The sequence below is a fragment of the Gobio gobio genome, assembly GCF_949357685.1.
Source record: "Gobio gobio genome assembly, chromosome: 15".
NCBI classification, from domain to species: domain Eukaryota; kingdom Metazoa; phylum Chordata; class Actinopteri; order Cypriniformes; family Gobionidae; genus Gobio; species Gobio gobio.
In genome coordinates this window covers 51,163,929-51,190,379 of record NC_137108.1, presented here as the reverse complement: position 1 = coordinate 51,190,379, position 26,451 = coordinate 51,163,929, and the positions used below count along the sequence as shown (strand labels likewise).

General features: G+C 38.0%; 1 protein-coding gene across 1 annotated transcript in view; it reads right to left on the bottom strand.

Moving 5' to 3' along the window:
• The window catches only part of LOC307138213 (NACHT, LRR and PYD domains-containing protein 3-like), a 66,507-nt gene that overhangs the window by 13,055 nt on the left and 27,001 nt on the right, over window positions 1-26,451 (bottom strand). The window contains exons 14-17 of the mRNA XM_079836403.1: window positions 18,454-18,627; window positions 17,868-18,041; window positions 17,592-17,765; window positions 16,982-17,155 (exon numbers count right to left, since the gene is read on the bottom strand). Coding sequence (XP_079692529.1) covers window positions 16,982-17,155; window positions 17,592-17,765; window positions 17,868-18,041; window positions 18,454-18,627 — 696 coding nt within the window. The remainder of the gene's footprint in view (window positions 1-16,981; window positions 17,156-17,591; window positions 17,766-17,867; window positions 18,042-18,453; window positions 18,628-26,451) is intronic.

The window sequence follows — 26,451 nt, the reverse complement described above, 5'->3', positions numbered from 1 at the left end:
CAGAACCGTAGAAATCCGATATTGTGTAAGAATTAGACGTGAAACATGACTTTTCAGGGAAATAACAACAGCAGTGGAGATGAGGAAATTATGGGAATCTTAGGCGTACAATTACAAGATCTCCTCGTTCAATTAAGCGATAAAGGATTGGGCCTGAAATGGAGTAACAACGAAATTATATCCTGGTATTCTGCTAAGGGCGCACAATTAATATTTGAATCAAAATACAAGAAAATCCCAGCAGCAATTGTTTATTTGCTTCGTCGTAACGATCTCAAGACAATGGCCGAGAACGAACGATAGCAAATATCAAAGAAATTGAAAGACTGCGATCTGACGAAATACGTTAAGAACAAAATATAAGTTAAGAACAAAAGTTGAAGCAGTCGCATACGAGCAACTAGGGTGGGCTAGACAGCATGAAGAAATGGCAACAAAAATCGATCAGTTACAAGGAAAACTTCAAACCGGCAATAATTACATATCTGCTCTCGAAGATTGTTGTGATAATGTAGGATTTCCAGTGGCCGCAGTAAAACAAGCAGCACTGGATGAAATTTTTGAACCAGCAAAGCTAAATGATAGTGATGACGATGATGCTGCGTTAGGATACAGGCCACAGAGAGAAACTCGTAACAGAGCCTCTGTGTTAATGCCTGAAGAACCAAAACAACGAAGCCCGATAAAGACTTGCACAAAATATAACGACACACCGAAGAAATCAGTTAAAATCGCCGTGTTTAAAACTATGACTAATGCGAACGACGACATCACAAGAATCAGCCGCCCGTTAACCTGCGAAGAATGTTCTAGACACAAACAAGTCGTTGGAGTAATGCCAAGAAAAGGGCCGTTTCAACCCTACTGGGAAACATATATGTTACAGGCCATGGTGTATAAATTAGAAGTTAGGGACGTATAGCAAATAGCACTTCTCACTCTCCCTGAAGAGCTCAGACCAAAACTAACCGAAGGCATGAAATCTGGCAGCATAATAGACCGTATCCGTGACGAAACCGACGAAGCCATATATGAACGACTAAAACAGGCATTATTAGAAATGAGGGGACCGACACACGCAGATTGCAGCAAAATACTAGAAATCAAACAGGCGAGTAATTAAACATTTGAGACATATGCCGAGCGGTTATGGGTAACGTACAGAGAACACTCAGGATTAGAAGATGCAAACCGAGACCATGACGCGTTTTTACAACTTGTAAAAAATAATGCTGACATCCCAATCCAACGGGCTTTGTCAAATGGCGTCGATCCAGTTGAAAACACGTTCCAATCAATAGTAGACTGGGGCTCAAGAATAGAAAATAGATGGAAATCTAAACCCTGTAACGTAGCATCTGCTCAATGGTTGACAGAAGGAAATAGCCCAAATAAATTCAGCCAAAGATCCCCATTCAAAATGCTTTGCCGTTTCTGCAACAAAACTAACCAACGTGATGTGACAACACATCTATTTCCAAGTATAGATGCGAAATGTAAAGACGTGGAATCTAAAAATGAAGAAGCAGAAAAGTCTGAGGCAAAGATTCAATATCTTCAAACACAGCTAGATAACTTACTAGCTGCGCAGTTAGCCCTGACTGAAAAGTGTAAACGCACAAGGAAACCATTACAGACCTGAAGGCTAAGCTAAATGCTAAAAAGTGCATGACTCCCATAATGCTTAACAGCAATGGGATTAAAAAGCATGTTCACTTCTTTGATGAGGGGACTTGCTCTAATGAATCTGAAACGTTTAGTTCAGAAAATGTACAAGAAAGTGTGCCTATTTCAATTCTTAAGGTGATGCAGCATGATTTGCAAACATTCGAGAGTCACGAACATCCTCAAATTCCAGGAGAACATAGCAGACAACCCAATGGCAAAGAGAACAGGTTTTGCAGTTCCTGTCAGAAAATAGGCCATTCAGACAGAAAATGCTGGTCGCTGGGAAGGGGTCGACCTCCACCTTATTTTCAGAAAAATAGGAAATTACTTTCTAAGGGCAAAGATCAGCGCTCATTTGCAGGTAAAACTCTCAGCGAGTTGACTGCATTGTTCATGCAAAGCCTTCAGCTATTCACTTCGCGTGCGAGCAGGATAGCAGCCTCTTAGCAAAACATTCAGATTGCAATGATCCTGTTTGTATTTTCAAATTTGTAGTTGGACTAAACACATTGTGCACATTGAACACACATTATAGTGATTTGTGTTACTAGATACACAGACTAGTCAAGTTTATTCTTTAACCTCTTAACCGGATTGAGGGCGCATTCGTCCTCAAGCTTTATTTGTTTAAATCAGCTCAAATGACTGTCAGATGTAAGTAATTACCTTGACAATCTATACATCATTTAAAAGATCTAAGAATCAAGCTTCCATTTTTTACCTCTGTTTTATTCTCAAAGTCTTATAGTGACAGTAATTTGTTAATGTGTCAGGAGTTATGAATATGAAAACCGCGTCGGTACCTTTTGATTGTAATATGAGCCTCAGCTGATCTCATTCATTAAAAAAACTCCTCTATTCTCCTCACAAAGACTCGCGACAAATCAACATCCCTCAGGGCTTTTAGTTCAAAAGTGTGCAGATGAGAAATATTGATAGATTCTCATATGTCGGTGTCAAATTTCTAAACAGAGGAGTATTTTTTATTCAATACTTCCTCAAAATGCGCAGATGTAGCCTAATCATGAGCGATTGAGTCTCTTATGTGTTGTTTTCAATTCATACTGGCAGCCGGAGGGCGCTCTGTGCACATGTAGTCCATATATGGTACAGACAGACGAAGAAGATACCATTTGCCATAATAGAAGTCCATAATAAAAGCTTCCTGAGATCACGAAACATGCAAATAGAAACATTTGAAGACTAATAAACACACAATCGCGATGATGTATGGTTTGTCTGTGTTCTTTATACCATGTTAGGTGTATTCATAATAGATTATATTTACAATGCAATGCTATTCGACATAGCTTTTATCAAAATGCTGAATATTGTAAAATGATATATTTTCTGTCTGATTTTTTGATCTGAATTCAAATGAGACCACAGAAGGTTATTTAAAACATCCCACTTGTATATCACAAGTAATTTTGGAGAAAAAAACATGGTTAATCTTTATTGTATTTTGATTGTGTGCTAAGCTAACATCTAGCTAGCCAATGCACCTGCCACCTGGGCAAATACGTTATTTTTATTAATAATTTTGAATAGACTGAAATGAAAAAACAACTGAAATGTTTATATTGTCAACAACGGCAATTGAAGCACTTTAGAAGGTGAAGTGAGAAGTTTGATCATAAATGAGGTTTGAATAGAACAGTTTGAATAGGGAGTCGTCAGTGATTACAATGAAGACAAAAGAATTAAGATTATAAGAGCCATAACCAGGCCAGAGAGGTGTGAAAGTGTTCTGGGGAGACTGAAACTGAATGGGCAGTTTGCACCTCAAAACAATAGAGACAATAAACTGAATGGTAGCTCAGAAGAGATGGCAATAAACATCAGTTAACATTTTAGAGAAATCTCAAAATAAAATCATATGACATGATCTTGAAAAACACTTAATAAAATTCAGAGTTTTAGACTCATCATCTTCAGATTTGAAATATAACATGGTCAGACATGTGGCTTCAGCTGTAGTGCACTTCTAGATTGCTAAAAAAGTACTGGGGCCATTGTTGTTCACAATGTACATCAATTACTTCCCAGATAGCTGCCAAGGTGCCAACTGCCAGCTGTATGCAGATGATACAGTCATCCATCTATCTGCTAAAACTCCAGCTCTGGCAGCGCAGCAGTTGACACTTGCCCTAGTAGACATCTCTAAATGGCTTGAGTCGTCTCACCTAACCTTAAACGTGAAGAAAACCGTTGCTGTTTGTTTCTCAATTAAAACACGACCTTCTGACAGTACCTTTAAAGTAAGCATAAACAATGAAATTATTCAAGAAGTAAAAGAGACCAAATATCTTGGAATTATTCTTGACAACAATCTTAAATTTCAAAGTCAAGTTAAAAATGTTTGTAAAAAGGTCAAATCCAACTTGAATTGTTTACGTTTTATCAGGGGGCATCTGTCTCATCAGGCTGCCCTGTTATACATGCATGCAATGATTTTCTCACATCTGTCTTACTGCGTCACATCCTGGTCACAAACCTCCCCGTCTACACTCAAGCCAGCTATTTCAGTGTACAAGCAGGCAGTCAAGGTATTTGCCAGAAAACCTATGAGATCGCATCACTGTGACATCATTCATAGACATAATCTTTTTACTTTTGAAAACTTTATACATTTTAGTACTCTGAAATTGGTTTTTAAATGTTTGAACAGTCATGTGTCGCCGCTGTTTTCTGCTCTTATTATTAGGCGTCAGGGCTCACTTAGACCCTCCACCAGAGCCTCAGTCAGTGGGGACTGTGTTCTTCCAAGATTTACAAAATCTTTAGGTCAGTCCAGTTTCTCTTTTAATGGATCGAGACTATGGAACACTCTGCCCACTGACTTAAAACTGCAGACAGACATGATCAGCTTTAACAGAGGTCTCAAACAATGGCTGAAGTCAAGTCAAAGCTGCACACATGGTAATGCTGTATGAAATGTATATTGATGATGTGTATTGTTTATCTTCTTAAATATTGTATTGTGTACTGTTCTGCATTGTGTTTTGTATACTGTATTGTGTTGTGTTTTGTGAAATGTGTAGCCTCCTATGGACAAGTGTTGTAAATTAGCAGTTTTGCTATAACACTAGAAACAATGTATCTGGTTTGCCCAATGCTGTTGTTATGTCCATATCAAATAAATAAATAAATAAATAAAAATGCCAACTTTCAATTTTATTTTCATAAAGATATTTCATACAAATATATTTCTAATAACTTTACAAAACTTTGAAGCTTATTATAGCTATTTTTGATTATGAAAATAATTATAATTTTGAATTTACAGTAAATTGCCAAGTGTCTGCTTTCAAATGACACCATACTTATGATTTTAGTGCAAAGGAATCATTAACTGTAACAGTTTAAGTCTGATTATGCCATTTCTTAGGATTTTTTCAAAAGCAGGGGTGCAGGTTAACAGGTTAAAACACATGTTTGCTTTACTGTAAGTGATGATACACTTAGGATAAAGGCCGTAGATGCTGCGCATTCTAGACCATGTATCTTGTGTAAATTGGAATAACTTTAATACTGGAATTGTACAGCTGTGTCGATGTTGAATTTGTTAGTCTCCTAAGTGGAAGCTCTGCTATTTCCTATATAGCTGTGGTGAACCATAAACAGGAGCGTAGAATTGCCATCTGGCTACAGTGTGAATTACAATTGCATTAACCATGAAAATGTCTTCATCCCAACAGGACTCAATAACTCTGACATTTGCAATTTCTAATTTGAGCAAGTTCTAATACTTTTCATTGGTTCAATTCCCAGTGCCAAAAGGGAGGGGAGTTGTTAAATGTGGCACAGATAAGAAAACCAATTCATCCTTCACTCAATTTGACTGTAATGAAGTCTCTGATTAATCCTGAAAAATTCTCCAGCAGAACTGGAGTTTATAATGCTCAGACACAGCAGATTGTGAAGGCTCGACTGCCAGAGCAGCTTTAAGTGTTAATACACAGAAACAACAGCAGCAATTAACTGTGTTTCTCTCTAAATTTGTTTCTCTTTAAATTTGTTTTTATCTCAGGATGACAATTGCAATTCCTTGGAGGACGGACGGCCAAAAGGCCCCCCTCCCCCTGCATCTCAAAACTTGAGATTTGAGTGCGAATATATTTATATATATCTGATGGGGTCAATCACACCTCACAATATGGGTCCGTGTACGTTTTGATCGTTTGATTTCCTAGTTGAAATGAAATAAGCAGAAATTAGAAAATGGCTCCTTTATTCGTTTTTTCGTTTAAAAAAAAAACGAAAAAACGAGATTTCGGCTTGATTTTTCGTTTCTCGTTTCACGGGTAAAAAACGGATAAATGACTTCAAAATTCGTTTTCCACATGTGGGCGGTCATGAGACGCCCCTTTCCGCTGATTGGTCAAGCAAATCTGAGTATGTGACGTCATCAGCCCTTCCCCAGTTCTGTGTAACAAAATAATAGTCTTCTTAAACTGTACAGGGCATGGGCTTTCTTCTGTGCAACTTAACGCGTTTCACAGAAAAAGTTATATCAGAAATATTAAATATTAATCTGCACCCAGCCTGATTTATTTAGCTGTGTGGAGTAGGCTAAATATGTGTGGTGAAGCTGCGCAAGACAACGAAGAGCGGGTGACCATGCAATGTTCAGACAAGTGTTATACGCAGCAGTCATAACTTTTCTTTACAATTCGCTCGGTTTTGGACAAGGGATGGTCATTGCAAATACTGTAGGCCTAATACATATCGGCATATGGGTAGCGATGATGGTGATTTTAAATTTTACTATAACTGTAATCAGAGCCGCGAAGCAAGGAGATGACTGACAGGACGACAGCGGAGGCAAGCGCAAGATAACTTTTTTTAATAAAAAATGAACCAAAATAGTGAACCATAAACTGAGCATTCGTTTTAAAGAGGAATTTCCAAAGATTTTTTATTTATTAATGTATTTTGTCATCCGTATTTTTTTTAAATAAAAGTTTAATAGGCTATATATAGGTTTTTTTTTTATTGTAGGCCTACATTTTTTTTGTAGTTGAGTTTTCATTAAAAATGGTAATGCCGGTAATGATGGAAATTCATGGTATGCGGGTGTATCATGTAATTTGCTTATTCGTTTTGTTAATAACGATATATATAATAATAGTATATAATGTTAATAATGTTTGTTTTGTTCAAAGAGTGGAGGAAGATCAAAATAACCACTACAGCTCCTGAACGTCATTGACAAATCTTTTCTTGATAAATGTATGGATAACACAAGTTATGGTGTTGTCACAATTAATCAAAATATCCAACTTTAACGTTGCTAAATGGCATCTATTAAATTATGATTTTCTCTTCTATTTAAATGCACATTTCTTTTTACAGTTTTTCTCTATTTTTCTAACAAAAATAGCTTCAAACAAAGTATAGGTTTCTTTCTTGCATAATTCAGCGTTTTTGAACAGTTGGATGATTCTAGAATCCATTACGCTGCCAACTATAGCTACTGGCAGTTTTATAATTTCATAGGCCTGGAATAATAAAATGTTTCCCAAAATTTCATATTTCTATAATTAAAATATTATATTTAGAACATAAATCTAAAAATCTCATTAGCCTACATTATTTAGGCAATTGTAATTACAGTGCAAGTGGATTTTGATAAATGGTAAGATAGATTTTGTTGATATTGATTTCATTTAATTCTTATAACAGCCATAGTGTATCGTGGTAAATAGTGTAATTACTTAAAAAGATGGTCAACAATATGTAACTTTACTTTATAAGAGGTGTGCCCTAAAAAGTGAGCATGCAATTTTGAAAACACCAAAGCGCACGTTCTTTAGTCTGTTTGGATACTTCAAACACAAGTTTGCACTGCCTGTTTGGTTTACCTGTGTAGGCTACACATTAGTAACATGCGTTTTGTCCGACTCATAGCGCGCGTCCTCGATGCTTGATTTACCATAGCCTAAGCGCGCGTTCTTAACGCGTTTTCCTTGACCCCGAAGCCCATGTTAAGAAAGCGCGTTTTTGTGGTAGGCTAAACCACGCGTCAAGGACGTGCGTTTTGCTGTCGAATCGCCGGCACCCACGCAAGGCGCGCCCGCTCGCGATATTCCATTATTATCCAAAATTCTATTATGGAATCTTATGAGGCATAATGAGGGCGCCTACTCTATCCTGTTAGTCACACAGAGTCATTGTTTGAAGCTATTTTTGTTGGAAAAATAGAGAAAACTGTAAAAAGAAATGTGCATTTAAATAGAAGAGAAAATCATAATTTAATAGATGCCATTTAGCAACGTTAAAGTTGGATATTTTGATTAATTGTGACAACACCATAACTTGTGTTATCCATACATTTATCAAGAAAAGATTTGTCAATGACGTTCAGGAGCTGTAGTGGTTATTTTGATCTTCCTCCACTCTTTGAACAAAACAAACATTATTAACATTATATACTATTATTATATATATCGTTATTAACAAAACGAATAAGCAAATTACATGATACACCCGCATACCATGAATTTCCATCATTACCGGCATTACCATTTTTAATGAAAACTCAACTACAAAAAAAATGTAGGCCTACAATAAAAAAAAAACCTATATATAGCCTATTAAACTTTTATTTAAAAAAAATACGGATGACAAAATATATTTATAGTAAAATTTAAAATCACCATCATCGCTACCCATATGCCGATATGTATTAGGCCTACAGTATTTGCAATGACCATCCCTTGTCCAAAACCGAGCGAATTGTAAAGAAAAGTTATGACTGCTGCGTATAACACTTGTCTGAACATTGCATGGTCACCCGCTCTTCGTTGTCTTGCGCAGCTTCACCACACATATTTAGCCAACTCCACACAGCTAAATAAATCAGGCTGGGTGCAGATTTATATTTAATATTTCTGATATAACTTTTTCTGTGAAACGCGTTAAGTTGCACAGAAGAAAGCCCATGCCCTGTACAGTTTAAGAAGACTATTATTTTGTTACACAGAACTGGGGAAGGGCTGATGACGTCACATACTCAGATTTGCTTGACCAATCAGCGGAAAGGAGCGTCTCATGACCGCCCACATGTGGAAAACGAATTTTAAAGTCATTTATCCGTTTTTTACCCGTGAAACGAGAAACGAAAAATCAAGCCGAAATCTCGTTTTTTCGTTTTTTTTTAAAACGAAAAAACGAATAAAGGAGCCATTTTCTAATTTCTGCTTATTTCATTTCAAATAGAAAATCAAACGATCAAAACGTACACGGACCAATATGTCTACATGACCTCCCAGTGTAAAAACTGGAATTAAATTATGCAACACAGATTGATATTGATTAGATTCCACCCATCTCCAAACCATTAACACAGAACACACCCTACACTCACGACAACATCTCCTGGAATATACCAAATCTATTCAGGCTGAACACTACACATCATAAACGACAAAGATGGCATAGAGTCTAAAAGTGTTACTTCACTAAAGATCTATGGTCCATCTTTTTACACTAACAGATCCAGATAGCTACACACACACACACACACACACACACACACACACACACACACACACACACACACACACACACACACACACACACACACACACACACACACACACACACACACACACACACACACACACACACACACACACACACACACACACACACACACACACACACACACACTCACACTTTCACACTTTCACACTCTGTCACCAGGAATACCCATTATTGTATGACTAATCATATTGAGATCTGCGCACTGACTTTAGCTACATTTCCTTTGAGAAATTCAGACCAAAATGCTTAAATTCTACTACCACCAAAATAGTGGACAATTAGATGAACTTTGAGTTTTGATTTCCGAGTCTTGGTTACACTGAATATTTTGCTAATACTCCTCATGAAAAGGGGGACTTAAAATCAACTATGATTTTGTTTTGTTATAAATGCATTTTATTTCAATGTTCCCAGCAGTGTTAATTTCGTTAACGAAGACGATGACGAAAAATATTTGTTAACGCCCACTTTTTCTGTGACTAAAACGAGACGTTGACAAGCTAAACTAATATCTGATGATAAAAACTATGACGAAACGTATGCCGTTTATTTGTTGACGAGACTAGAAAGTTATTTGAGGAATATCGGACATTAAAAATACATGATCTCTTCCTATGCCGTCAAAAATGCGTGTCCGTCAAAGAAGGCGTCTCCAACAGTATCCAGCCAGCTGCAGGCACGCAGCAGCAGCTGACGTCACATGTACTGGTAGTCTAGGCTACCAAATTTGAACTAGAGTAGCAAGCTCCCTGCAACTATGGCGTCAGCGGCACCTGCATTTTTAGGAAGGAAAAGAAGAGATGATATCTGAAGGCATTTCACTTATATGTTATCTGAAGGGAAAACAGCGTGTAATGTCACAGAATCTCACGATGATGGAAAAAATACGACGAATCTTAAAAGACATCTGAAGTCACATCACCCCAGTGTTTATGCGGCCACCATCACGGTAAGTAAGCTGACTAAAGTATTTTATCCAACTACTTTTCTTAATGTCAGATCAGTCAGTGTTCCTGTATGTGTCAACATAGCGAAAATGAATCTCTGTCAGTAGCCTGCCATGTCCATGTTCGCTAGCAAAGCGAAGTGCTTAGCCAAGAAACTATTTTTTTTATCTTGCAAAATATGTTTTATCCATCTGTTAACTAAGGATTAACGTTAGTTAACTAATGTTAATTAAATTAAATTCTCATGTATTTGTTTTGTATAGAGCTTTTCACAATACATATGGTTTCAAAGCAGCTTTTTTAATATATTGTAGCAAGATTTTTTAGGTTATAGCCTATTTGTTGTACCAACTTAGTTGTAATGGCAGGTAGATAGCAAGCTATTTAAAAAATTGAAAGTTGCTCACTTTTTTTGACCATATATGTATGCTTAGATGAGTAGGATTGTGTCATCAATTTGAATGTAAAAATATATTCTTTAAAAAAAATTATAATTATACTACTAGTGAGTAATATCTAGTATCTAGAATTAATATTAGTCTATGTTTTTATTTAATTTCTTTTGTAGCTTTTAGGGTGTGTTTTTAGGGAGTAATTACAAATCCAATCTTCTTTCTCCTCATTTAGGTCCAAGAGAAGACTACACAAAAAAAGAAAACAGGGTGCAAAAACACAATCAACTATCCCAGTGGCATTCTTAACAGTATCAAAATATAGAGCAGATTCGCCTGAACAAATCTCTAAAGAAAAGATGATTGCCCAGTGGATTGGACGCTCCGGTCTACCTGCTCGTACAGTTGAGGATGATGATTTCATTCATATGATAGAGAGCATTGATAAGAAGTTGGCAGTGCCTAAGAAAACAAAAGTAAACAACTTGGTTGACCAACTTTACATTGACGAAAAACAAATTCAGAGAACAACTTGCCACAGCTCGCAAAATAAACTTAGGGCTGGACATATGGACAAAAAGAGGACTTACAGCATAATTTCTTTTATATATTTGTATGTACCTTTTGTATATACCTTTAATGGTTTTATTACATTGTTTGTAAATGCAGTACTTGCATTGACAGTCAATAGTTATACTTGAAGTACTGTCCTCTTGAATGCACAATAAATATTTGTTCATCAGCCATTGCTTTTGAACATGTTCTGTGTTCATTGCACTTTTATTTGAAGTTTGAAGTTTCAAATAAATGCTGTTTTTCCACAACAGTCAAAGGGAAAAACAAAGTTTGTTTTGATTCTTAAACTATAATACCATTTTATCTATCCTTCATATATGATCCTACCTTAGAAATTAGCGGACGACACAGCATACAGGCTATCCAACTAAGGAAAAGGGATATGTAGCATTGCACAAGTGCTACTACTAAGAGTGTGATGTCAATACAGCCTAGATTACCTAGATTAAAAACTGAATTGGTCTAAATAGAGACATTATAATGAACATTTTTGTCTAAAGACTATATATTAAATTGAAAATAAAATTAATGCTGGTAATGGCATGTTATGATCATTAATTTTGACTAAAATTAATGACTAAAACTTAACAAAAATACAATGACTTTTCGTCGACTAAAACTATGAAAGAAAAAATGACTAAAATGTAGGGTTGGGCATCGAGAACCGGTTCCAACTTGGAACCGTTTAAAAAATAACGAAGCCATTGGAATCGTTTAGAAATGTTGTTTTTGATTCCGATCATCGGTTCCAAACGCGCAAGTTTTCGGAAGTGCTTGCCGCGCCCGTTTGTTCTGTTGCAGCCATGGGGCACGGTAAGCGGCGCTCAAAAGTGTGGCTTTATTTCACTAGCGTGTTTGAAATGCTGCGCAGGTCCACTGTCCTCCTCGGGCAACCCTGCGCTAACCAATATTATTAAAGGGATAGTTCACCCTGAAATGAAAATAAAGCCTTCTTTTACTTACCCTGATGTTGTCCCAGTGCCCTATGTCCTATGACATTTAAAATACTGTTCCTTCACGCGCTCCTTCCTATTATGGCAGTGAATGGCGATCAGCTAAAACATTACAAAAAATAAACAAATGTATCACGCAACGATACAGGGAGACGCGCGCCATATGGAAAGTGTTCAGGGGCACACTATAAGGTTTTGCGAGAAAGAAACCGTATTATTCAGTCAAAACACTGAGCTCGGCCGTTATTCTGAGCGCGCTCCTCTGTGTGCACTATGAGCCGTCAGCAGCCGCCGGCGCTCATGCCTACTATAATAACTCGCACTGTTGTCATTGCACCCAGGATAAGCACACATGCACCATTTTGAGAAATCAAGCTCAATAGAAAAAAAACGCGATTCTCGTCTTTTCTATAACGTATATGATAAGAAATAATACTAATAATATAACCTCCTTAAGTGAATATTGTGTACCGGTTGTCATGACAATATTACACGAGGCTACTGCGGCTTGGAGTGCGCACACACAGGAACACGCGCATTTGAACAACAGCTGGGGGAGTAAAAGATGGCTTTATTTTCATTTCAGGGTGAACTAACAGTATCCCACCTCGTCATAATCAGGTAAGTGATTGTAGTGTAATAAAGCCCTTGACCAAATTGCGAATTGTGGTGAACAACAACGTTACTGAAAATTTTTTTCCCCCTCGTAGATAAATGTAGCTATATGCAAATTGCCCACGCTAGTAGCAGTCCTAATATGACTGCTGTTAATGCTATTGTTAAACCGGGACTCGGTGTGAAACTCCTTTCACCTTTGCAGCAAAGCAAGTGAAAATGCCAGCGGAGAAAGTCCCAAAACTAAAACTCATTATTGAATCAAAATACAATTTTCCTCTGTGAAATGAGCCTGTACATGTTGTGACTCCACCCCTCAAAGAATCGGAATCGAGAATCGAAAAGAACCGTAATCGAAACTAAGAATCGGAATCAGAATCGTTCAAATCAAAACGATGCCCAACCCTACTAAAATGTGACTAAGACTTATAAGCATTTTCGTCTGAAGACGAAGACTAAGACTAAATCAAAAATGGCTGCCAAAATTAACACTGGTTCCCAGAAACAATGTACAAGCTTGTGGAATCTATTTTTCTTTTATTCTCAAACCTTGACCACCTTATTAAGTATATCGATTTAGGGGCTTATTGCCAGAGACTAATTTAATATGACCACATCAGACTTCTGACCAATGAAAAATGCCTTGTATGCTTTTGTTCTTTGTTGTGCTAAATAATCTTTCAATCACAGAATACCTGCAGCAAAAGTTCGCTCCTGTGTCCTGCCTCAAAAAGAGGAACAAGCGTTTGTTCTCATCGTCAGTGACTGTTCTTGAGGTGTGAAGTATTCAATGGACGTTTTGCATATCAATGATGAAGTTCTCATACAGGGCTACAAGGACAACAAAGACTGAAAACTGATCAGCTGCTTTTGCAACAAGTCTGGACGAGAAATCTGAAAAATAACATCTACACACAACAGAAAGCATATCTTTGTGGAGAATGCCACCTTTGGACTCAATGATTGTGGCCAATGGTGCCAAACGGGGGAACTGTAAGGTGGAAAATAATCAAAGATATTTGAAATAGAACAAAATCATCTGCTTTCCTGTTAGCAGCCATCGTCGTGGCCAAGATATTTGAAATTGACTCAATCCCCTCCCCCCTTAACGCCATCAGAGGGGCCAGTTGGAGTTAGAAGGACAAAAGAATGGCTTACTGGCCAAATGGTTCACACCTTTGGTACAATGGGGGAAGTTTCATCTGATTGGTTACTTTCAAACGTAGGATAAAAGAGGATTTCAACTGTAGCTCGCTCTCTTTTGATTCTCTGCTTTCTCTAGAGAGAGCTGCCATTTAGCTCTCTCTTTCTTATCTCTTTCTTCTCTCTCTCTCTATCTCACAGGAAACATTTTAGGCAGAGGCCTACGAGTACAATTAAGGGTTTAAGTTTACATCTATTTGAAGCTATTTTCAGTGCAACCATAATTAGAATTTGTAATTCCTTTTAAAAGAGATTTCTGTAATTGACATTTTACATTTACTTGATTGTTAATAAATTGTTAAATTTTTGATCCTTTCTGAATTAATCTGTAATTATAAACTATCTCCAAAACGGAACGGTATAATTGCAACAAAGGGTTAAAACGGAATGATTAAATGTATGATTAACTATCAAATATAAATTACCAAACAACCAGTTGGGATTCTCTTCTAAATTCGACAACTATGATAAATGGAGTCAGATAAAGAATATTATAATCAAATCCATTTTTCCAGCTGAAACACTGAACGCGCGTGTGGCCTTCACCGCGGTTCGCTACCGATCCTTGGAGCGAATTCATGCGGTCTTACAGTACCATCCCAAGAACACCATCCCTACTGTGAAGCATGGGGGTGGTAGCATCATGCTTTGGGGGTGTTTTTCTGCACATGGGAGAGGGCGACTGCACTGTATTAAGGAGAGGATGACCGGGTCAATGTATTGCAAGATTTTTGGCAACAACCTCCTTCCCTCAGTTAGAGCATTGAAGATGGGTCGAGGCTGGGTCTTCCAACATGACAATGACCCGAAGCACACAGCCAGGATAACCAAGGAGTGGCTCTGTAAGAAGCATATCAAGGTTCTGGCGTGGCCTAGCCAGTCTCCAGACCTAAACCCAATAGAGAATCTTTGGCGGAGCTCAAACTCTGTGTTTCTCAGCGACAGGCCAGAAACCTGACTGATCTAGAGAAGATCTGTGTAGAGGAGTGGGCCAAAATCTCCTGCAGTGTGTACAAACCTGGTGAAAAACTACAGGAAACGTTTGACCTCTGTAATAGCAAACAAAGGCTACTGTACCAAATATTAACATTGATTTTGTCAGGTGTTCAAATACTTATTTGCAGCTCTATCATACAAATAAATAGTGAAAAAATCATACATTGTGATTTCTGGATTTTCTTTTTTTAGATTATGTCTCACAGTGGACATGCACCTACAATGACAATTTCAGACCCCTCCATGATTTCTAAGTGGGAGAACTTGCAAAATAGCAGGGTGTTCAAAAACGTATTTTCCTCACTGTATATATACACACACTAACCTAAAGGATTATTAGGAACACATACTAATACTGTGTTTGACCCCCTTTCGCCTTCCGAACTGCCTTAATTCTACGTGGCATTGATTCAACAAGGTGCTGAAAGCATTCTTTAGAAATGTTGGCCCATATTGATAGGACAGCATCTTGCAGTTGATGGAGATTTGTGGGATGCACATCCAGGGCACGAAGCTCCCGTTCCACCACATCCCAAAGATGCTCTATTGGGTTGAGATCTGGTGACTGCGGGGGCAGTCATGTCATGTTCAAGAGACCAATTTGAAATGATTCGAGCTTTGTGACATGGTGCATTATCCTGCTGGAAGTAGCCATCAGAGGATGGGGACATGGTGGTCATAAAGGGATGGACATGGTCAGAAACAATGTTCAGGTAGGCCGTGGCATTTAAACAATGCCCAATTGGCACTAAGGGGCCTAAAGTGTGCCAAGAAAACATCCCCCACACCATTACACCACCACCACCAGCCTGCACAGTGATAACAAGGCATGATGGATCCATGTTCTCATTCTGTTTACACCAAATTCTGACTCTACCATCTGAATGTCTCAACAGAAATCCAGACTCATCAGACCAGGCAACATTTTTCCAGTCTTCAACTGTCCAATTTTGGTGAGCTCGTGCAAATTGTCGCCTCTTTTTCCTATTTGTAGTGGAGATGAGTGGTACCCGGTGGGGTCTTCTGCTGTTGTAGCCCATCCGCCTCAAGGTTGTGCGTGTTGTGGCTTCACAAATGCTTTGCTGCAGACCTCGGTTGTAACGAGTGGTTATTTCAGTCAAAGTTGCTCTTCTATTAGCTTGAATCAGTCGGCCCATTCTCCTCTGACCTCTAGCATCAACAAGGCATTTTCGCCCACAGGACTGCCGCATACTGGATGTTTTTCCCTTTTCACAACATTCTTTGTAAACCCTAGAAATGGTTGTGCGTGAAAATCCAAGTAACTGAGCAGATTGTGAAATACTCAGACCGGCCCGTCTGGCACCAACAACCATGCCACGCTCAAAATTGCTTAAATCCCCTTTCTTTCTCATTCTGACATTCAGTTTGGAGTTCAGGAGATTGTCTTGACCAGGACCACACCCCAAATGCATTGAAGCAACTGCCATGTGATTGGTTGATTACATAATTGCATTAATGAGAAATTGAACAGGTTTCCTAATAATCCTTTAGGTGAGTGTATATATATGTACATACCTGTATAATATACCACATGTATAATTATGGTAGGCCTAGAGTGGCTGATATTCTTTAAAATAAACCTTTATTATTTACAGCCCATACATAACGATGTCCGGCTCACTTATTTATTTATTTATTTGTTATTTGGGGGGCGCCAAATTTGTTGCTGCATACCCCTCTGGGACTGTGTAGTTGCGCCCCTGATGATCACACACACCCTATGGTCTGTGACACTATGGCCTAAACTGACCTGCGAGCGCTGGGTACTCGAGAGTTCAGACCCTGCTTTCATCACATCACTAAGAGCAATTATTTTCCACAAATATAAAGCTCACATTATTCGGCTCTTCATGAGATGTTGATTAAAACTGTTTTGGTTACATTTTTAAAAGTTTAAGTGATTTTAAAGTTTTTTTTTTTATTTAACTCAGATTGTGTTCGTCTGAAAGAAGAAGGTCATACACACCTAGGATGACTTGAGGGAGAGTAAATCATGGGTTAATTTTCATTTTTGGGTGAACGATCCCTTTAAGCATTTTGATTCTTGTCTGTGACTGACCTCAATCTCTCCAGTTTACAGTGAGAATCCTCCAGTACGTCACATAAGGGCTTCACTCCTGTGTTTTCTAGTTCATTCCTGCTCAGGTCCAGATCTCTCAGGTGTGATGGGTTTGATCTCAGAGCTGAAGTCAGGATGAGACACTGTTTCTCTGTAATACTGCATCCCCTCAGACTGAAGACAGCAAGAGAAAAGACAATAGCTCAGATCTGTGATGATGATCTTATTAAAGACATACAGTGGTCATATAGTCTATAGTTCCCATAATCTGCTTGTAATCGTGTCACTAGTTCTGTGTGCTGGAAACTGATGTTTCTTCTCTTTCTTTTTTAAAACTTTTAAACTATTTATTTTTTGTCTCTTTTGTTTATTGTAGCAGCAGATTCAAATCTCATGATATTTCTGCAGAACAATATGTACACAATCAGTTCATTGTTTCGAATACTTTAAATGAAATTATTTACTCAAGACGCCTAATTTTAATTGTGACCAATGGCAAAGACCAGCAGATGCAATGCTTCAGTATAAATTATGTGACTTGTGTCCAGTTGTCTTGAACTAAACAGTGAACTGTAATCTCACTGTAACTGTACAGTATAATGATACTGACTGTAGTTTCTTCAGCTGTGATTGTGGGTTCATCAGTAGATCACTGAGGTTTCTCACTCCAGAGTCTCCTAGTTTATTCCCGCTCAGGTTCAGCTCTCTCAGGTGTGATGGGTTTGATCTCAGAGCTGAAGTCACAGCATAACAACCTTCATCAGTCATATCACAGCAGATTAACCTACATTGAGAGAAATGAGAAAACTCTTTATTCTGTAAAGTTATAGCATCTTCATAAATGTAGTGCGAACTCAGGCTATTCATGAAATATTGACATCTTCACCTCAATCTCTCCAGTTTACAGTGTGAATTATTCAGTATGTCACATAAGGGCTTCACTCCAGAGTCTCCTAGTTTATTCTCACTCAGGTTCAGCTCTCTCAGGTGTGACGGGTTTGATCTCAGAGCTGAAGTCAGGATGAGACACTGTTTCTCTGTAATACTGCATTCTCTCAGACTGAAGACAGAAAGAGAAAAGACAACAGCTCAGATCTGTGATGATCTTATTAAAGACATACAGTGGTCATATAGTCTATAGTTCCCATAATCAGCTTGTAATCGTGTCACTAGTTCTGTGTGCTGGAAACTGATGTTTCTTCTCTTTCTTTTTTTAAACTTTTAAACTATTTATTTTTTGTCTCTTTTGTTTATTGTAGCAGCAGATTCAAATCTCATGATATTTACACAATCAGTTCATTGTTTCAAATACTTTAAATTATTTACTCAAGACGCCTAATTTTAATTGTGACCAATGACAAAGACCAGCAGATGCAATGCTTCAGTATAAATGATGTGACTTGTGTCCAGTTGTCTTGAACTAACCAGTGAACTGTAATCTCACTGTAACTGTACACTATAATGATACTGACTGTAGTTTCTCCAGCTGTGATTGTGGGTTCATCAGTAGATCACTGAGGTTTCTCACTCCAGAGTCTCCTAGTTTATTCCTGCTCAGGTCCAGCTCTCTCAGGTGTGATGGGTTTGAGCTCAGAGCTGAAGTCACAGCAGAACAACCTTCATCTGTCATATCACAGCAAATTAACCTACATTGAGAGAAATGAGAAAACTCTTTATTCTGTAAAGTTATAGCATCTTCATAAATGTAGTGTGAACTCAGGCTATTCATGAGATATTGAGTCAAGTCAAGTCAACTTTATTTATATAGCGCTTTTAACAATTGAGATTGTTTCAAAGCAGCTTCACAGTGTTAAACAGGAAAATAATGCAACAGAATTTTATTCAGCCGTATAGCCATTCCGGAGAAAACGGTGATGTCATCAGTTCATTTCAAATATCATACAGTGACAATGTGGGCATTAGATCAGTAATTTAGTTTATATGGCTAATTTAGTTTAATAATTAGATTTATTTGGATATTTTGTAGCGTCTGGAGTGTCTCTCTCAATGGGATCAAAGTGGAGAAGCCGTTTGGAGAAACATCAGAAGATGCGTTCCTCCAAACAGCTCTGCATTTAAATTAAATCCCTGCTCCAATGGCTCCAAAAAGTCTGAGTCAAACTGCACCTCCGACTGTTTAATGACCAACTAGAGTGTGACCAGAAGACCCTATGATGGCCCTTTTTGAGCTTCAATCAGATTCTAATCAGCCAGGACCCCTACCTCACCCTTCATTCGGAGAACGGCCGGGGGATGACCCTAACACACACACACCAGAATTCCTCTCTTTGAGCCTTTAATTAAACTATCCCAGAAATTACATATATGATGATTTCTTAAGTATATGCATGCTCCCCATATTTCTTATGTTTGCGTGATGTAAGAGCTATCTTAAATGCTCAAAATTGCTCTGTATAGAAGATGCACTGCCTTCATGTCTTTAAACCAAGGCATGTCTGATGTCTAAATGTTCCTTTTTCTTTGTCTTAGTCAATGGTACAAATTATATGATTATGAGATGTACCGCTAGTATGTTTTAGTCCTTTTGGAGTGAAACTTTACTAGTTCTGGCTTCCAGCAAGAACATTCCATTGAGTAATAAAGTCCGAACAAAGAAACTCTCTCCCGCCTGAAATTCACACCAACGATTGGTCGCCGCAGGGAAAGTGGGCGTAGTTTAATGGACTTCAAAAGACAGTAACACTAGCATATCTGGGCTCAGTCAACTTGCAAGGACCCCGACGAGACAAATTTCCTTTTCCTCCCATCTCATCAGCGCGGCTCGCGGGCTTCGACCTGCGAGCCGGCGCGGTCCAGCCAAGCTGTTGTTTCCTTTGAAGATCGACGCGCTCCGCGATGCAGCCAGCGGCGCGCTCCACCAGACCGAGGAACTTAGCTTGGATGAGATGAACTTTCCTTTCCAAGACGCTCCCTTCCCAAACACCTTTAAAACTCCCGCGGACCAACGAAGCTCCAGAAGAACCAAACGGAGAGCGCTTCAACGCACGGGCGCAGGTCCACCATCTGATCTGGATCCGGCCCGGATCCGGCTGACTGCAGTAAACCTCGGGATAAACCGAGAGACTAACATTAGCGTAAATGCCATTCTTCTGATGATGTAGCGAGTACATCAGGTGTTATGGGAAGTGTTCTCGGTTCCGGCTGACCTAGTTAATGCAGCCTAACAATCATTAATTGAAAAAGTGTTTTATGTGTATGCCACAGTAAAGAGATGTGTTTTTAGTCTAGATTTAAACTGACAGAGTGTGTCTGCTTCCCGAACAATGTTAGGAAGAGTTCCAGAGTTTAGGAGTTAAATAGGAAAAGGATCGACCGCCTGCAGTTGATTTGGATATTCTCGGTATGATCAACTGGCCAGAGTTTAGAGAGCGCAGTAGACGTGATGGAGTATAATGTGTTAAGAGCTCGCCCAAGTACTGGAGATAAACCATTTAGTGCTTTGTAAGTAATAAGCAAGATTTTAAAATGTTTGTGATGTTTAATAGGCAGCCAGTGCAGTGTTGACAGAACCGGCTAATATGGGTCACACTTCCTGGTTCTAGTAAGAACTGGAGCTGCTGCGTTTTGGACCAGCTGGAGTTTGTTTATTAAGCAAGCAGGGCAACCAACCAGTAGAGCATTACAATAATCTACAGCTCATGAACGCATCAACTAACTGTTCAGCATTTGGCATTGAGAGCATGTGCTGTAATTTATAGATATTTTTAAGATGGTAGAATGCAATTTTACAGACGCTAGAAACGTGGCTTTCAAACGAAAGATTGGTATCAAAGAGCACACCCAGGTTCCTCACTGACCACGAGGACTGGACAGAGCAGCCATCAAGTGTTAGACAGTATTCTAGGTTCCACTTGTGGAGCTTTTGTGTCCAATAATTAAAAATTCATTTTTTTCTGAATTGAGTTGCAGGAAATTACTGGTCATCCAATTTTTTATATCAGCAATGCATTCCATTAATCTTGTGAATTGGTAAGTTTCATAAGGGCGTGAAGAAATATAGAGCTGAGTATCGTCAGCATAACAATGAAAACTAACGCCATGCTTCCTAATGATATCTCCCAGTGGTAGCATGTACAGGGTGAAGAGCAGCGGCCCTAGCACTGAGCCCTGCAGTACGCCATACTGAACTTGTGATCGGTGTGACATCTCTTCATTTACTGCTACAAACTGATAACGGTCACGTAAGTATGATTTAAACCATGACAAAGCAATTCCACTTATGCCTACATAATTTTAGAGTATGCAGCGCTAAGATTGAGTAACACTAATAGAGAGATACAGCCACGATCGGATGATAAGAGTAAATCATGTGTAACTCTGATGAGAGCAGTCTCAGTGCTATGATACGGTCTAAATCCTGACTGGAAATCCTCACAGATACCATTTCTAAAAAGGAACATAATTGTGAAGACACTGCCTTTTCAAGTATTTTGACAGAAAGGGTAGATTTGAGATTGGCCTGTAATAAACTAATTCTGTAGGGTCAAGTTGCGTTTATTTAATAAGTGGTTTAATAATAGCCAACTTAAAAGTTTTCGGTACATACCCTAATGACAAAGATGAATTAATGATATTAAGAAGAGGATCTATGACCTCTGGTAGCATCTCTTTTAATAGCCTAGTCGGTACAGGGTCACGCATACATGTTGTTAATTTTGATGATTTAATGAGTTTAGCCAATTCTTCTTCTCCTATAGCAGTGAATGAGTGTAATTTTTCCTCAGTGACACTACATCTGATGTGATACTGTAGTAGACGGCTGCATGGTTAAAATTTTCTTCCTAATATTATCAATCTTACATGTAAAGAAGTTCATAAAGTCATTACTGCTGTGCTGTTTACAAACATCAGAAGTTGAAGCTTTATTTTTGTTTAATTTAGCCACTGTATCGAATACATACCGTGGGTTGTGTTTGTTTTCTTCCAAAAGAGTCGAGAAATAAGCAGATCTAGCAGTTTTTACGGCCTTTCTGTATGCAATCATGCTCTCTTTTCACGAATTACGAAAGACCTCTAGTTTTGTTTTCTTCCAGCTGCGCTCCATTTTTCTGGCTGCTGTTTTAAGGGCCCGGGTGTGCTTGTTGTACCACAACGTTGGACTATTTTCTTTAATCTTCTTTAAGCGCAGAGGAGCAACTGTGTCTAAAGTGCTGGAAAAGAGAGAGTCAATAGTTTCTGTTGCAACATCGAGTTCTTCTAAGCTATCTGGGATGCTGAGGAGATGATACTGATGAGGAAGATTATTTAAAAAGCAATCTTTAGTGGCGGCAGTGATTGTCCTGCCATTTTTTAAGCGAGGGGGCGGCTTTGCAACCTTAGCTAAATGAAGTATACATGATAATAGGCAATGATCTGAGATGTCATCGCTCTGCTGCAGAATTTCAACGGTATCAACATTTATTCCTTGTGACAATATTAGGGCTAAAGTATGATTATGACGATGAGTGGGTCCTGACACGTGTTGCCTAACTCCAATAGAGTTTAGAATGTCTTTAAATGCTAATCCCAATGCGTCTTTTTCGTTGTCTACATGGATATTAAAATCACCAATTTAATTTAATTTATCTACGGCCAGAACTAACTCTGTTATAAAATCTGCAAATTCTGTATTGTGCCCTGGTGGCCTGTATACAGTAGCTAACACAAATGTTAAACAGGTTTTATCATGTACACTACATAACATTACATAAAGCACCAAAACTTCGAAGGAATTATATTTGAAATTCTGTGCGCAGTGGGATGGTTGGAACTCAACTGGCATAATTATTCGGCTAGAAAGAACTGCAGCTAATCCAGAGTGAACTTTGATGATAGTAATGTTTATTCAGTCATCCAATTGCAAGGCATTAACAGGTTTGCGTGGATATGTACATAAATGTGGTTTCTGTGAAAGAACAAATAAGGATGGTAAATATACATGATAATGACATGACAGAAGATACACAATTAAGAACTGTATAACTATACTTATAAGTTACATTTGTTTAATGTAACCGCAAATCAGAGCTTATTGTACCATATATAGGCGCTAAATGCAGCTGCATTAAAAGGAGCGGAGCTGCCGCTGCTGCTAACAAGCGGTGTCGGATTACAAAAGTGTGCGTAGCTTTAGCACTGCAGTGCGCTCTGTATAACAATTGTTAATATGCCGATCAGACCTGATACATATTTCCATCAACATACATTACAAGCAAATATTTTCTATAAACGAATAAACATTGTTGATAACAAAATAACTGAATGATTATTCAAATAGGTGAGCATTACGCTATTGTGTGTTGACACAAAAATACTTCTGAGGTGACATCAACTGAATTACGCGATGACACACTCTGAAACACATCTACAATGACAATAACTATTATTACTTACGGAGTTATTAACGCACAGAAATACCACACAAGGAAAAACAGACTTTTGAGGAATAAACAAGCCAGGAAAACTCCGTATAACTCTGTTACTGGAGCTGCTGAGATGAAAACTCTCTGCGCATGCACCAGACAAGTCTGAACAAGTTGACGCGCACATGCGCGAGGGCAGGGAATTTTGTACAGTGCCATCGAGTGTTAAAACCGGTTAAAACGCGAAAGGCGAAGCTTGAATTTACGGGTATGTCCCTCTTTGGCTAATGTACTTTCAAGATGGAGGGGCAACATGGCGACCACCGTTAGATCCCATTACCTTATGTATTTTCAATGGCATATAATAAACATTGCGAGAATACTTTATTACTTGAAAGAAGTAAATATACATTAATGAGCACATATTTTTGAAAGAACTAAGTGTTTTTAGCTAAGAATAGACTAAAAAAGTTACACAGTGTAGCTTTAAAGGAATTTAGTCGTCAGGTTTTAGCCAGGTTTCTGTTAAACACAGCACATCTAGATTATTATCTGTAATGATATCATTAACAATAAGCGCTTTTGAGGAAAGGGATCGAATATTCTGCAACCCAAGTTTTATTAATTGTTCATCTGTATTATATCTGTTGTTTATTTGTTGGACATCAATTAAATTTTTACTGTTGAATGGTTTTGATGGTTTTTTGTATTTACTCATTCAGGGAACAGACACAGTCACTATATGATAATATCTAGGTGAAAGAGTCTCTATGTGCTGGGATTTATCTGACTCCGGTGACGTGAGACAGCTAGCAGACGGTCGGTTTAGCCAGTTTGTCTGCTTCCTGACCTGGGCCCTAGTGAGTCAAGGTTTAGCTCTAAGACTATGTGCCAAATTACTAGAGAGCAGAGCGGAACCACCCCAGGAGGGATGGATGCCATCCTTCAACAGGTCAGGTCTGCCCCAAAAACTTTTCCAATTGTCTATGAACCCTATGTTATTTTGCGGACACCACTTAGACAACCAGCCATTGAGTGATGATAGTCTGCTAACTATCTCATCACTCCTTTTAATGGGGAGCGGACCAGAACAAAAAAAACTGCATTTGACTTCGTACTAGCGAGTTCACACACCTCTTTAATGTTAATTTTTGTGATCTCCGAAGTCGAACATCATTAATGCCTACGTGAATAATAATCTTAGAGAATTTACGATTAGCCAGCACTTTTAAATTTGCTTTGATGTCAGGCGCTCTGGCTCCAGGTAAGTGACTATGGTGGCTGGTGTCCCCATTTTCACGTTCCGTGTAATAGAATCGCCAATCACTAGGGCACTTTCAACAGGATACCCAGTGCAGCGTTCCCACTCTTTCATGAAAACCAGATTCAAGGACTTTCAAGGACTTTTTAAAAGCACCTTTTATTTTAAATCAAGCACAAATACGAGAAAGGTGGGTGTGTTACTGCTAATATATCAAATACCCACTGTACCTGTGTCTATCATTAATGCAGTAATGCTAAGGCATATACTGACAACTAAAATACAATTAACAATTGGGAAAAATTTCCAATTTTACAAAATTCAATGAGGAAAGAGGCTGGTGTACAAGAGCGAGCGAGTTTTAACGAGAGATGCTGTTTGCAGCTCTTATTCCTGCTTTTAACATTTATTTCACACTAGTTTTAGTTTTCTTTTTTATAAATCATTACTTAATTAAAACATCGAAATATAGAGATAATATTGTACACGTGAATTTTCCAATTGAATGAAAAGATATGGACAAGTTGATTATTAGGCATTAAAAATATGCAAAATTATTTATTAACCCTTAATCGTCCCTTGGGGTCCAGCTGACCCCACTGGACTTTTCCTCCATTTTTTAAAAGTGTTCCCTTCATCTCAGGGCCATGAGACTCGGTGACTTTTCCTAAATAATCTATCTAAACAAGCACAAAAAATCTGGGCTTGATTTGGTTGTTCTAAAGGTGTGTAAAAAAAAATGTACCGTTCAAGTCCCTCGGGGTCAGATTGACCCCACATTGAAAATGAATGGGAAAGTGTAAAAAATACATTTTTTTCACTTTTTTTGTAATTTTTTTTTTACTAAATCCAGTATAAATCTGAAAATGTCTACATTTATATCAAGATCTGGTCCTACAGCATAAACACAAAGTAGAACGAACTTTCTGTCTCATACACACACGCACACACACACACACATGTGTGTGACTGCAACAGAGAGCATTTTTATAGAAACTGGCAAATAAAATCAACAAAACTGGCATAAATCTGAAAAAATTCCATACATAAATGAAGTACTAATACTAGAGCACAAATGCAACATGGAACAATCATGAGAAAGAGAGAGAAAAGGGCAAATAAAAGAAAGATGAAAGGCAGCTTAACTTTTGCATAACTTCATATGGACCTCTAGTGGATAATGTGGTCATTGCACTCTCTTTCTCTTTAACTATAATTCCTAAAGTTTTTCCACAAACCTACAGATGGCAGTATTCTATCCCTAACACATAGAGCAATGTCCAAAAACTATTTATATTTATTTAAGATCATCATTCAAGTGATTTTTTCATTAAAAAATAATTTTTAATGAGCCAATTTATGACATAGTTAAGTATTTGTGCAGTAAATAGGTAAAAAACTACCAAATACCCACAACAACACAGCATAAATGTATAGTTGAGAAGTAAATAAAAAAAATGATATATAGTTTTCCATGTAAAAAAATTATATTTCCTTATGCTATCGCTCTGTAAAAGTTTGGGGTCTATCTGACCCCAAGGGACTCAAACGTAAACCCTACTTGAGGGGCGATTAAGGGTTAAATCACCTATACATGTACCTTTTTAAAAATTAATTTAAAGGCTTTTAAAACCTGCACATATATTATATTTAACATATATAATTGCTGCCGTAATAACGGCCCATTTCAAAAGTTTACGTGCTTTTCTTCTATTTATTTTTTGAACGGTGATGAAATATTGCTCTTGTAAATACTTGCCAGCATTTCAGTAATTAAAGTCTAGATTTTTAAAATGCATCCAAATTACAGCAAAGCGCAACCGTACGGTGGCTTGCAGGGGTCAAAA